The sequence below is a fragment of the Hyperoodon ampullatus genome, assembly GCF_949752795.1.
Source record: "Hyperoodon ampullatus genome assembly, chromosome: 17".
Lineage (NCBI taxonomy): Eukaryota > Metazoa > Chordata > Mammalia > Artiodactyla > Ziphiidae > Hyperoodon > Hyperoodon ampullatus.
In genome coordinates this window covers 44,955,860-44,969,774 of record NC_136930.1, presented here as the reverse complement: position 1 = coordinate 44,969,774, position 13,915 = coordinate 44,955,860, and the positions used below count along the sequence as shown (strand labels likewise).

Here is a 13,915-nt window from a genome sequence, read left to right as displayed (position 1 = left end):
ATCTGACTGCAATGTAACTGGTAAAGAAACTTGGTTACAATAACCAGGATTACATTTAACTTGACTGATTATATTTAATTTAACATACCAAATAATCCTAGTTAAATATTTCTCTCTGAGATGCCTCAAGGGCCCTCTGAAGAATCTCAAAGTTAGCTGGAGGTCAAAAGAACCTTTAGAAACTGCCAAACAATACTTACTCATTTTATACAAAGTGAAAAGATTTCAAGGGCAAGTAGGAATCTGGTCTTGCCCTAGCCCACTCCCAACAAAATCCATTTACCCAACTAGATTTAATCCAATCTTTGAAAATCCTGATCATGCACAACTTTAAAAACACTTGCTTTCTTATGGAGAATTATTCCTAAAGAGTTTACCCAAAAGCTCTTATCTCACTTGCATTTCTTAACATTGATGACTCTAAAGACATGTCTATATTAATCAAACCAACAAGCTTAAGCCACCTTCAATAGGAGATATTAATTCAGTACTGAATATTTCCCAGATCATGTGGTCCTAAAATTTTTCTTGGCCAATTTTCTAGACATTTAGATATAATTTGTAAGTGCTTACTTTTAAGTCAATTAGATAGAGCTCCTTTACAAGTTAACTTTTACATAAAGACTGAACCAGAGATCTCAGGTTTTTTTGCTTGAATTTAAAAAGGCCTTCTTTCCCTGACTTTTTCTTTAGTCTCAGGAACTAGAGATGATCTAGATAAAATAAGTGTTCTGGCAGGCCCAGGCACAGGGGGAGAGAAATAACAATTCCTTTTCATGGGGGAATAGCTGAAGATCTCCCAATTTTGTAAAAATACCCTGGGTGGGGTGTTATAAGATGGAACAGAGCTCTGATCACCCATAACAAGGCTAGTCCAGAAGGGAAAGTCCCAGCCAACATTCTGCCACAGGCAAAACCAGACACAATAGGACGGATTCCCTGGTGTTGTCACACGTGAGCCCTGTTAGTGAGCCCTGTTATTCAAAGATGTCTCAACTGGTCAATGTAAGTACTGACATGCATACATACATACAACAAACATGGTCTCACAAACAAAACATGTACAACTCTTTTCTCAGTCTCCCTTATTTTCCTTTCCCTTCAGAAACAACCAGCTCTAGGCAAAATGACTTTCCTTTCTCTTTGTACCATCAGCTTGTTACCTGGCTGCTCACTTTTATTATGTAACTGCGTGAATGCTTGAAACATGGAATTTCTCCTGTCTTTCTATTCCTGTGACAAAACGGCTCTAGCTGGAGAATAGTATGATAATTTAGGCTACCATTCAAAGACCATCTTCCCTCATTTTCAAGAATGTACGTTGGCCAAACAGAATTACAATAGAATTTCATTTTTTTTCCTAGTTATAGGTTTAGAACTATAGGTCGATGCGTCTGCCAAGATTTTCCCCAGGGGGCTATCAGATGGAGAAAGAGGAGGAGGAGGAAGGGAAGGCGGGGAAGGAGGAGGAGAAGGAAAAGAAGGAGAAGGAGAAGAAAAAGAAAGAGAAGGAGCACTTCCTATCTTTGATTGATAGAACACTCACGAGCGGACTGAAGACAAAACAGGACCCTCGCCAGCAGATGGAAGCCTTATGCCAGAAAAAAACAGCACAAAGCTCAGAGTGGTTGCTTCCAAGTCCTACTTATCCCATGACCTTAGTCTAAGTGGCGCCTTACAGATGGGATTTCTGAAACAGAAAATCCCCAGATGGGAACCAAACGTTCCCCAGATGGAACCAAAAGTTCTTCAGAGGGACAGAATTGAAGGAGCCTGGGAATGCACTCCCAGGGACTTACCCAGATTCTGGCAGAGGTGTTGTGACATCAGACGCTATCTTTTCTGCTTCCCCAAAACAATTCCTAGGAGTAGGAAGTCCAGAGTGGTCCAGGCAGGAGGAAGAGAGGAATGTCCTCAAGGCAAAAATGGCCTCGGGCAGTTGCTAGGACGGTCCCTCTTCCTTTGTGTATTCCCACCTCAGAGTTCCAGCTGCCAGGATGGCAGACGGGGTATGACTGGGGGCTCGGCCTCCAGGCAAGGGTCCCAGGTGATCTGGCTTCTAGGGACACCCCCCCCAGGACCGTCCCCGAGGCGGTCCCTTGGTGATCACCAAAATTGTTACCTGAAAGCTTGGCCTCTCTGTATACCGGTGCCACATCAAATCTCAGGGGACAGAGTTTTGGGTGAAGTAGAAAAGGATAGTTCTATTACTTTGCCAGGCAAAGGAGGACACAGTGGGCTCCTGCCCTCAAAAACTGTGTGTCCCCTGTTTGTTCTTTTAATGTACAAAACCCTGTAATTCGTGGGATCTACTTTCAGAGATGAGTTAAATAGTTTGTTTTTGGCTTTTGAACATTAACTCTTTAAAGCCATTGAAATTTGTTTAGTACAAGTATGGAATGTAATATAAATAAAGCATAGGATAAGTTAGAACGTAACAATTTTATTTCACACACTCTTCGGAAGTTTTTCCAATTCTCTTTAAGTAATCCTTCTCCATTGACTTGTGATGTCTTCTTTATTATATATTAAGACTTCAAGTATACTAAAATCTGTTTCAGGCCTTTTTCTTTTTCATTAACCTATATGTCAATATCATGCCATAATAAACTATTTTAATTATTGTAGTTTTTTATGTTTTGATAATTAGTAGGCTAAATCTCATAACTTTTATTTTGAAAGTGTTCTTAAAAGATTCTGCCCATTTAGTCTTCCAGATTAATTTTTTAACTTAAAAACAACCCCACGGGCTTCCCTGGTGGCGCAGTGGTTGAGAGTCCGCCTGCCGATGCAGGGGACGCGGGTTCGTGCCCCCGTCCGCGAAGATCCCACATGCCGCGGAGCGGCTGGGCCCGTGAGCCATGGCCGCTCAGCCTGCGCGTCCGGAGCCTGCGCTCCGCAACGGGAGAGGCCACAACAGTGAGAGGCCCGCGTACCGCAAAACAAAAAACAAAAAAACCCACTAGGATTTTGGAGTTGCTTTAAACCTCAAAATTAATTTTATTCCCTTATTGATTTAACAATTACAAGTGCCTGCCTTTGACTTACTCATCTCTGTAATAGGTAGCTAGCTATCGGTTCTAATCAACACTACGTTGTCACCTTTCAGCAGTTCATTTGAAATTCAGCCTTTGGTAATTTGAAATATCCTCTTGAGTCAAGTGGAGGGGGTATGTTTCACTAGTAAATTTTCTAAGATTAGCTATTTAAAGAGGTTTTTTTTCTAATGGTTTCTTCTAGGAATGACAATTTAACTAAGTAAATAATCCTTGGAATACAAACCTTGATTTGAGTCTTATCTTTCAATTGTCTGGGTTTTTGTTGTTTCATTTAGAAAAAGCTAAGCAGCTCTGATCTGTAATCCTCTAAAGTGTGTATTCCTTCCACCTTCTCCTCCCTTGTCAGCTTACAGATTCATTTCTTTTTCTTTGTAGTTTAGAAATGTTAATTGACTCTGCCTTGTTGTCAGTCTCTAATTGTTACTTTTGTTTAGAACTCCATCATCTTTCTATGTCTCTGACCTTTCTCTTTTTTTTTTTTTTGAAATTTTCGTCTGCTGTTTTCAGCTTTATACCATCTGTTCTGTGTTTTGAAATCCCGATTATTGTAGGATGAATCTCCTTGCTCTGTTCTCCAATTATTTAATTTCTATATCATTTCATATATTTGCATAACTATCCTGTTCTCCAATTATTTAATTTCTATATCATTTCATATATTTGCATAAGTATTCTGTTCTCAAGGTATTTCACAATTTTGCTTTCTTTTGTCGTTATCTGCAATGTCATTTCTGTCTTATACAGCTTCAGATGGTATCCTTAATTCTTCAGTTTCTATTTTCATTACCCTGAATTTATTTTTATCTTGAGCCATTCTTGTTTAATATAACTTGTGTTTTTGAAATCTCTGAGTTTCACCTGTTCTTTAAATACTTAATTGTTTTTCAATCATTTCTGAATTTTTTCAAAAACACTAAAAATGAGCAAATTTGCATTTTGGTTCTTCTTTGTTTTCCTTTCCAAAATGCTTTTGGTTGCAGATTTGTTGTTGTTGTTAATTAATTCTTCTTTCATGTTAATGAACTGAGATTTGCTGGCATTGAAAAATTTTCATTATAGGTTATTATAATTGGCATTTTAATAAGACTTGAAAAGAAGTTCCTGGCCCTGTTAATCCTTCTTCTGTCTTCCAGAAGTTCAGTGTTGCATTCCTAACTGCTTTATATAATGCCTGATACGTTACTGTGTGAAAATAGCTGATTAAACGTCCTTTGACAGTGATATTTTTCTTCTATTTTAGGGGCTTCACTGTGACTTTGCTTGCCTGATGTTTCAATACTTAGTAAATAAGCCTTCAGAAGAAAGGGTTAGGGAGATCATTGTTAATGCTGTTGAAATTGAGCAGGTAAGCAGGAAAGCTTACATAATTAGCACATCTCTCTTTCTTTGATGTTTGTACCATTATTTCATTAGGTTGACACATGAAATTGCCATTTTGTAGGTCAAAATTGGTATCAGCAATATTATATGGTCAACCTGGCAGTACCAATAGATGATATATTGCAGTTATTATGTCAACTTTATAAGTCAGTCTTTATTATATATTAAGATCTTATGTATACTATAATTTGTTTCAGGACTATTTTTTTGTCTCATTGATCTGTCAAATTTCATGCCATAACAAACTATTTTAATTATCTTAGCTCTCTAGGTTTTTAGCTTCTAGAGAGCAGTGATGGTTTCTTGTTTTGTATTCTTAAACTAGCAGGGTATCTAGCTTGAAGCATGCATCAAATGTTCACAGAATGAATAAATAAATGAATTAGTGAATAGTAAAGTATGATTTAGGGCATGTAAAGATCTCTAACTAGAAAGACCTGGATGCTTCACTTAGAATGTACTTTTATCATTTTAAAGAACTAGTTGAAAAATAAAATAAGTTTTTAAACTTCTTTTTAATAATGCATACTTTAACAGCCATAGTTTTCATATTGGGAAGAGAGAAAAGGCAGAAATCTTGAATCACTTTTAGAACTAAATCCAAATGGTTAATATGTTTTTTTTTCTTTATTAAAATTTTACCACTGTGTTTCAGTATAATTGGCATTCAGTTTATCTCCCAGTTCCCAGATCCATTTCTATTTCTTTCTCATTTTCTCTATTAATTGAGCTTTCTCTCTTTCCCAGTTCCCTTTCATAGTCATGTTCTCCACAACAATCATCTTAGGTGAATCTTTTTCTGGGTATTTCAGAACAAAGTATCTCCTTTTTTTCTACTGAGAAAGCATATAAATTCAGGTCCTCCAAGTGCTACTTTAAAAAATACCGGTAGTGTAATAGTTTCAATTTACTTTGGCTAAATGAGAATGTGAAATAATAATGTGAATAGTAACACCCAAACATTTTTAAGCAAATGAGCATTGTTTGCCATGTTGAAAGAATTTATCCTAGTGTACTTTCCTTGAACAAGATCAGTGACTTAGAAGATTAATAAAATTAGAACCTTCTTTTTATTTGGAAAACACATACAATTTATTGTTCTTTCTTTCTACTTTATTCTGTTTTTCTTTATATCTCAGGAGTTTTTAACAGAAGCCTTGCCAGTTGGCCTCATCGGAATGAATTGTGTTTTGATGAAACAGTATATTGAATTTGTAGCTGACAGATTGCTTTCAGAACTTGGATTCTCAAAGGTAAGGTGTTTAAAACGTATTACTGCTAGCTAAAATGTTATAGTCAGGTAAGGCCTCTAAAATACATACTATATTTCACTGAAAGCTTTTGTAACATACTAGTCTATTTTTAAAAATTGTCCACGACAGCCTTATTTTACATCAACAAATTGATTTTGTAAAATCCTTAAATGAAACTTAAATGAAATTCATAACAGAAGTACATGCTGATAAATCTTAGAACTAATAAGCTCAATAAATTACATTGTAATACATAATTGTAGGTATCTATTTAACAGGACTATCTTTAAATAATTGGATTTAATATGCAAATATATGTTTACCCTCAGATAAATCCCCATGTGTCTATGTTATAATTTGTGGGTTAATGCTTTTAAATAGGAAATCATTATTAGGAAGACATTAACTGTCATAATTTGACTCTTTGAACTCAGTTGTCTTTAAGTTATTTCTGTCATTTTGTTTATCAGAGATAATGTACCTGAATTTTGATGTGTGCTTTTCACATGACTTAAGGGGTGGAGGCTGCAGCCAGACTACCTGGGTTTTAATCCTGATTCCACCACTTTCTAGCAATGTGACCTTAGGCAAGTTGCTTAACCACTGTCTTAGTTTCCTCATCTGTAAGGTGATGATAATAATAATCCTTACTACAAATTATTGTTGATGAGTTGGTATACTTAAAGCACTCAAAATAGTGTCAGACATATAGTAAATGAACACTAAATGGTCATGTTGTATTCATCATAAGTGGAACATTCACAGAAATTTACTATGTACTATACTATGTTAATTAGAAATTATAGGTTTTGATTTCTCAGCATGGAAATGGAAGTTTAAATTAATGAGAAGAATTATGAAATCCATGATGCTGGGGTAATCATTACCTTTCTTGGTAATACATTTATTTTCTGGTAACTACAAAAATACTATGATGAAAAAGTCAGATGGGGCAAAGATTTTTTGTAATTATAAACTGTAAAATATCACTATTTATATATTTTAGTTGCAAGATCCTCTCTTTTTATTGATCATTAATGAGAGAAATAAAGATTATAATTACATTAATATGATCTCTGAAATTTATAAGCTATGTATTAAAAGAAATTGTTTTTTTCCTAAGTTATACAATATGTTTGTTATAGGAAAGTTAATTTGTTTACTTAAACCTTAAAGTGAACTCACTATCCTTTAACCCACCACCATATCCTCACACCCACTCATCCACATTCTCCTGCTTATTGGAAAACTACACACCCCTGGGTCTAGTTTTTCCTTTGGGAACTTGCTAACTGTAGATATATAAAACATGCCTCCTAAGAAGAAAATCTGGATGTAGTATAAGACATTATTTCTCCACAGGCCTTCAAAATATCTCAATAAATTCCAAAAAGCAGAAATTATACTGACCTCTTAGATTTAATGCAATAAAATTAGAAATTAACAATAAAAGATTACCAAAAAGTTCCATCTACTTAGAAATTGAGACTATATTCTTTAAAATGGGAGTAAAAATGAAAATATAAACTAATAGAAAATATAAACTAAATGCCATAAGATTACTATATATCACAACGTGTAGAATGCAGCCAAACAGATCCTCAGAGGAAAATTTGTAGCCTTGAATGTCTATTAAGAAAGCAAGACAATTTAAAATACATGAACTAAACTTTGAACTCAAGGAACTACAAAAAGAATTATTCTTATAGTGATAGTTTTTGGTAAAATAAGAGATTATTTAAATTAGCAAATGGTTGTCATTTATACAGAATTCTAAATAGAAGCCACATTAATGTTGTTTTCAACTTTTCTTTTAGTTTTGGCTTAGTCAATAAATATTTGAGTACTTCTATGTGTCAAAACCAAGCTACTTAATTTAGGTTGGTCTTAGTTACTTTGTCCATGACATGAATGATTTGGATCAGATTTTTTGGAAGATACCCAGTTTTAAAATCCAGTGAATCTATGACTGTTGTTCTGTGCTCTTTCCAGTGTATCCTGCTGTGAGTGATAACTCACCTTTTCACTGCCTCTTAACAGTATTTCTGACAGGCAATTTCACAGAGTTCCACAACTCAACCACACCCAGCATATGAACTTTTTTTGGGAAAAAAAAAAACATATAGCTTTTTAAAGATATAAATCACAGAACATGCAGTTCACCTATTAATAAATGTACAATTCAATGGTTTTAGTATATTTGCGGAGTTGTGCAGCTATCACAACACTTTGAGAATATTTTTATCACCCCACAAAGAGACTCTATACCCATTAGCAATCAGTCATTTCCTTTTCTTTCCTCCATCCCCACCATAGCCCTAGGCATTATTAATTTTTTGTCTCTTTAGATCTGCCTGTTCTATAAATCCCATTTCATATAAATGGAATCATACAATATATGATACATACCATATACTGGTATATGGTATATACAAAGCCAGTATAATGTTTGCAAATTTCATTCATGTTAGCATGTATCAGTGCTTTATTCCTTATTATGGCCAAATAATATTCCATTGTATGATTATACCAAATTTTATTTATCCATTTATCAGTCAATGGAGATTTGGGTGGTTTGCTTTTTTGGCTATTATGAATAATGCTGCTATGAACATTCATGTATAAGTTTTTGTGTGAACATATGTCTTCATTTACCTTGGATATATAACTAGAAGTGAAATTGCTGGGTCATATAGTAACTCTGTTTTTAATCATTAGAGGAACTACCATACTGTTTTCCAAAGCCACTGCATCATTTTACATTAACACCAGCAGTATATGAGGGTTCCAGTTTCTCTACATCCTCACTAGCACTTATTATCTTTTTTCCTTCCAGTTTTATTGAGATATAATTGACATACAGTACTGTATAAGTTCAAGGTGTACAGCATAATGATTTGACTTACATACATCATGAAATGATGACCACAATAAGTTGTCTTTTTTTATTACAGCCATTCTAGTAGGTGTGAAATGGTATCTCATTGTAGTCTTGGTTTTCATTTCCCTAATGGATAATGATCTTGAGCATCTTTTCATGTGCTTATTGGCCTTTGTATATCTTTTTTTAGAGAAACGTTTGTCCATTCAGATCCTTTGCCCATTTTTAATTGGGTTATTTGAATATATTCTTATCTGTGGTATTCATAATTCCTGCTGGAATATTCCTAATTTTAAAAAATCCTCTTTTATTGTTCTTCATGGATCACAGAAATATCTCCATTTCCATCAAGCTTTATCTCCAAGCCTGCCTCTTGAATTCAGAAGCAGTAAAAAAGTTTTGTCAACTTATGTGCCACTTTTTGTTTGGGGTTACTATGGACAGCATTTATTCTGTCTTCCCCAATCATGGTTCCTTAACATCAATTTGATGATTATATGTTCCCTTATGAACTAAGAAACATATTTATGTCCACAGTACATTGTTGGTAATTTAATATTTTGTAGTATCATGTAGATGTGACTATCTAATGGTAATACCTGTGAAAAATGCCTATAATATCTATGGTGTTTTAGATTTCTCACGCCGTGAAGACATTTTAGTCATTTTAGTTTGGCATTAAATCTTTCATTTCCATTTTAAAATAGTCTTTTTTTCCTTTCTGCTTCTTAGAATACCAGAGATGCTCATATAGTTTCTTTAAGAGGTTAATAGGTGATCTTAGTCATCTTAAAATGTATCAGCCTTGAGTGCTTCCAGGACCCTAGGGAATAGTGTGATCTTTAGGTGACTAGACAGGTGTTGGGAGACCTGAGTTATCTATTGTTCTTCTTGTGGGATATAATTTGGCTTCTTCAGAATGTCTAACAATATTTCTTTTCTTTTCAGGTTTTTCAAGCAGAAAATCCCTTTGATTTTATGGAAAACATTTCTTTAGAGGGGAAAACAAATTTCTTTGAGAAACGAGTTTCAGAGTATCAACGTTTTGCAGTTATGGCGGAAACTACAGATAATGTCTTCACGTTAGATGCAGATTTTTAAAACCCTCCCCATACATATCTAAACTTATCATTGGTAAATAGCAGTCTATTTTTCTCTGCTTAAAAAAAAGAAACCTAAAATATCTTCTTTAGGGCACAGGATTTTGCTCAAAAGGAAATCCAAAACCAAATATCAATCAAGTTGGATTTATAGAAATATGCTTTAATCTTCCTGTTTAACAGTCAGAGTATGACCTCTAAATGCTTTTGTTTCATCACTAAAATAAAAGATGGCATTATATTTGTTAAGAGCATGGCGTGAAGGGTCAGATAAGAGTTTGAGATTCTGTCCTACTTTGTGTGACCCTCGGTAAATCAGTTAATCTCTCTAAACCTCAGTTTACTTATCTTTAAAAGGAATGTAATAGTAGGTCCTAAATTCATAAAGTGTGTATGAGGATTAAGATACAAAATAAGTTCTTAGCCAATACTGCTGTTGCAGCCTCCTCCTCCTTCCATCTCCCCCTCCTATTATTATTATTGTTGTTGTTAGTAATAGTATTAATTGCAGTGATGTGATCAAATACTCCCATCTCCTCAAAGTAATTGTGATTCTAGGTCCTAAGATCTAGAATTAGATCTTTGTATTTTTAATGTTTTAGGAAGAACATAAAGATTTCCTTAAAAAGATTATAATTTTCATTAACATGAGAATAACTTCTTTGAATTTCTCAGTGTGTAGTTAAGGAAATTTAGTTCTAAGTTGCTTTGGGCAGGATACTTATGGAGTGGAATCTAGGTTATCATGATAGTTGACCTTGTAAGCAAAATGATTCTGCTCCTTCAGAAATTAAAAGGGTAATTTTAGCCAGACATAGCCCTGGAATGTTTAAAACCAGGGTGAATTAGCTAGAATAGCATTTCGCAAAGAGCACTGTAAAAGCTGTTAGCCCCTCTAGATATTTTGTGGGGTGGTGGGTAGAGATTCTGTGGTCAAATGAGTTTGGAAAATATTGTACACTCCATTCCTCTTTAGAATGTATAGTCAGTAGACTGAGACTCAAAGACTGAGAAATTCTGTAGTACATAAACTGATTTCCCCCTGCATATTGCAAACCTACTTAACAAAGATCTGTTTTTCACCTGTTAACATCTCACCTAACTATTGTTCCTCAGAACATAGGTTGGAAAAATCTGGCCTAGATAACCATTCTATACATGGAGGAAGGGCCTGTGGACCAAGCAAGGGAGAACCTGGTAGGGATTATTGAACCATTTCAACTTTGTGCCAAGCTGAATAATGTACCTATGATTGACCTCAGCTATATTTCTTATACTCCTACACCTCTTATATGCTGTTATGAGATTTAATTCTTTTATGGAACGATGCCTGCTGCATGATAGCAGATGGTTAGGGAGACTGAGGAAAGGCCAGCGTCTGAGAAGTCTGCTCCCTCTATCATAGGGAACTGTCAAGAGGTAGCCTGAGCCCAAGCAAGCAGTGGGGTTCCCCACTCACAGCAAATTATTTTATACAATTCTGGTTAATAAGGTTTAGAAATTTTCCCTTTGCATACATTTTTGCTCCATTCATTCCACACTATCTAATGGATTAAAACTGGAAGTTTTCAAGTGGATGCAAAAGGAACAGGCCATAACTTTATCTGTTAGAGAGGATATCAGAAACTTGAGCTATTTTGGCCTATGATAATACCATTTATTTGTTCAAGGCTTCATAGTTTGCCGAGTGTTTTTGCATCACCTCATTTGATCTCACAACAGCCTTATGAGCTTGACAAAGCAGGTAGTATTGAAATTTATAGATGGAGAGAGTGAGGCTCAGCAAAGTTCAATGACTTGGCCAAGATCTGCTCGTACTCACTGTCCCTACAATGTATTTTTTTTTCTTAGAAGTTGTCATATTTCTGATATTTAGTCCTTTGCCATCCATCTTCACTTGCTTTTCCCTATTTTCCCATTAAACTATCACATACTTTAATTAAGGTACCATATACATTAATTAAAGTATCATAATATCATAAACATTTTAACTATATTCAGGAAATATGTTCAAAGACATTCATCTACTGCCATACAAAAACTTACACTTAAAATTGATAAAATATCAGTAGTGACATCAGAATGCAAGAAAAAAGTTTTATATTGCATATTCCCTTTGTTTTGAATCCAAATCTTTCTCACAGGTAATTACAGGTGCCTTAATATGAAGCTTATTTATCGTAGCAATAAACCTAACTGTATTGAGATGACATTTTAATACTGAAATACTGGATTTTTAATACACTGGTTTATTATATTCAGTATTCTATCCCCTTTTCCTGGCTTCCAGGTTTCATATTTATTTATTATGTTTAGTGTTTTGGTTCTTAGTTCTTAGGGAATCAAGAAGTTGTGGAATCTCTTTTTAATATTATCTGACAGGCAAAGAAAAAAATTCAGAGTATGTTTATAACTTTTGTTTTAATAGCACATGTATTTAAATCATTGCTATAGCAAAGTTGGTTATTTAAGAATGTAAAAACTAGTTGTTTGATGACAAATTGCATTTATTAAAAATATTTCCTTGTAGCCATGTAGAATCATGACTTGGAAGGACTGAGGAAGACTGATCCAGTGCTTTCAGACAGGGCTGTTTTGCTGTTCAATTACATACAATAATAAACAATTATTCTTACAATTTAAGCTTACCTCAGTCATGTCTTTATATATGAAATTTTTCCAGTTCTCTCATTTTGGAACATTCAAAATTTTCAGCTCCTTTTGCCACTTTGGTTTTCATTTGTTCATGGAAAACGTAATTATAGAGAAAACACAACAACTTGTATATTTAAAAAATAAATTCTTTCATATTCAGAATTTTGCATTTTACATTTAAATATGCTAACGTCATACCACAGAATTCCCAAATTGCATTTGTGCAGATTAAGCTAAGGGCTGAATGTCACTAACTGCTTTTTGGTGATAAAGAGAGCTGCTGCTGGGCTACAAGAATGCCAGTTTAATCCTGTAACCAGCTATTATATTTTTGAACTAAGTTGAGTGAACTGGTAGCCAACTCAGGAACTCTTCCTCAGCAGAAATCTACATGAGTAGCACAGAAGTGAAATCTGTATATCTTTGTTTTTCCCACCCTTCAAATGGTCTGCTCCTTTTTAGACAGCAACAGGTTTGAAGGAAAATCTAAAATTCCTGAGGCATTAGGACAAAAGAATTTAAGCCTTTAAATTTGGGGCTTAATTCTGTAAAAGAAAATATAGGTGAAAATGAAAGGCTGAAGATTTTTTTTTTGTACAGGTAAAAACATAACAATTCAGTCTTTTTCTAAGTTTCCAGGAACCTTAACTTATGTATCTGTTTTACAACTGTGTTTTGATTTTTCCAAATGTCTGGTCATTTAGCAAAGCTAGTATCTACTGTTTACACAGAAAGGTTTATTAGGTGTGGTGTACTTAAATATTTTTAATGTATTTTACATTATGGTCAGTCCAGCCAATCCTGCATATATAGAATTTTTTTTTCCCAAGGAAATGAGTTGTTCTGTTATTTTATTGGTTTAGTACATTAGAATAAACTGTATCATAGCTACATCATTTTGTGTATGTCCTTTTTGAGTAAGAATGTTTCTTTGTAAGTGCAGGGGCTATCCTAGTAAAGGAATGTATATATTTTCTATTTGAGTATACAGATAAATACATATTGGTATTACTGTGTTTAACTATTCCCCCTACCACTCTTCTTTGACCTAAATGGGAACCCCCCCAGCTCTCTCTCATCTACTTTCTCCCAATCCATGAGCCTGCCTTTCTTTGTGTCTCTTTGTATCCAGCTGAGATTCTACAATCTATTCTATTACTAGTCGTAACATTCTCTATCAATACCCTGAACTGTGTTCTTCATCTGCATTTTTACCTTACATAGAAAATTCAAAGAAATTCCTCCACCCTGTTATGAAGCCACAATCCAGTTTTTCCATGTTTGCACCCTACCAGCCAAATACTGCTAGAGAAAAAGTCATGTAAGACAAATTGGATCTGCTATACATTCATGATTACCTACTGTCTTAGTCCATTTGGGCTGCTATAAAAAACTACCGTAGAGGGCTTCCCTGGTGGCGCAGTGGTTGAGAGTCCGCCTGCCGATGCAGGGGACGCGGGTTCGTGCCCCAGTCTGGGAAGATCCCACGTGCCGCGGAGCGGCTTGGGCCCGTGAGCCATGGCCGCTGAGCCTGCGTGTCCGGAGCCTGTACTCCGCAACGGGAGAGGCCACAACAGTGAGAGGCCT

The 13,915-nt window shown here is 34.9% G+C and overlaps 1 protein-coding gene across 2 annotated transcripts in view; it reads left to right on the top strand.

Annotated features, from left to right (window-relative positions):
• RRM2B (ribonucleotide reductase regulatory TP53 inducible subunit M2B) overlaps positions 1-9,696 on the top strand; it is a gene marked incomplete at its 5' end in the record, with an annotated part of 32,184 nt that extends 22,488 nt beyond the window's left edge. For both annotated transcript variants that reach the window (XM_079722196.1, XM_079722195.1), the window contains 3 exons: positions 4,300-4,404; positions 5,579-5,692; positions 9,522-9,696. In XM_079722196.1, the coding sequence (XP_079578322.1) occupies positions 4,300-4,404; positions 5,579-5,692; positions 9,522-9,674 (372 nt within the window). In that variant the 3' untranslated portion in view covers positions 9,675-9,696. The remainder of the gene's footprint in view (positions 1-4,299; positions 4,405-5,578; positions 5,693-9,521) is intronic.
• Positions 9,697-13,915: the final 4,219 nt, after the last annotated feature.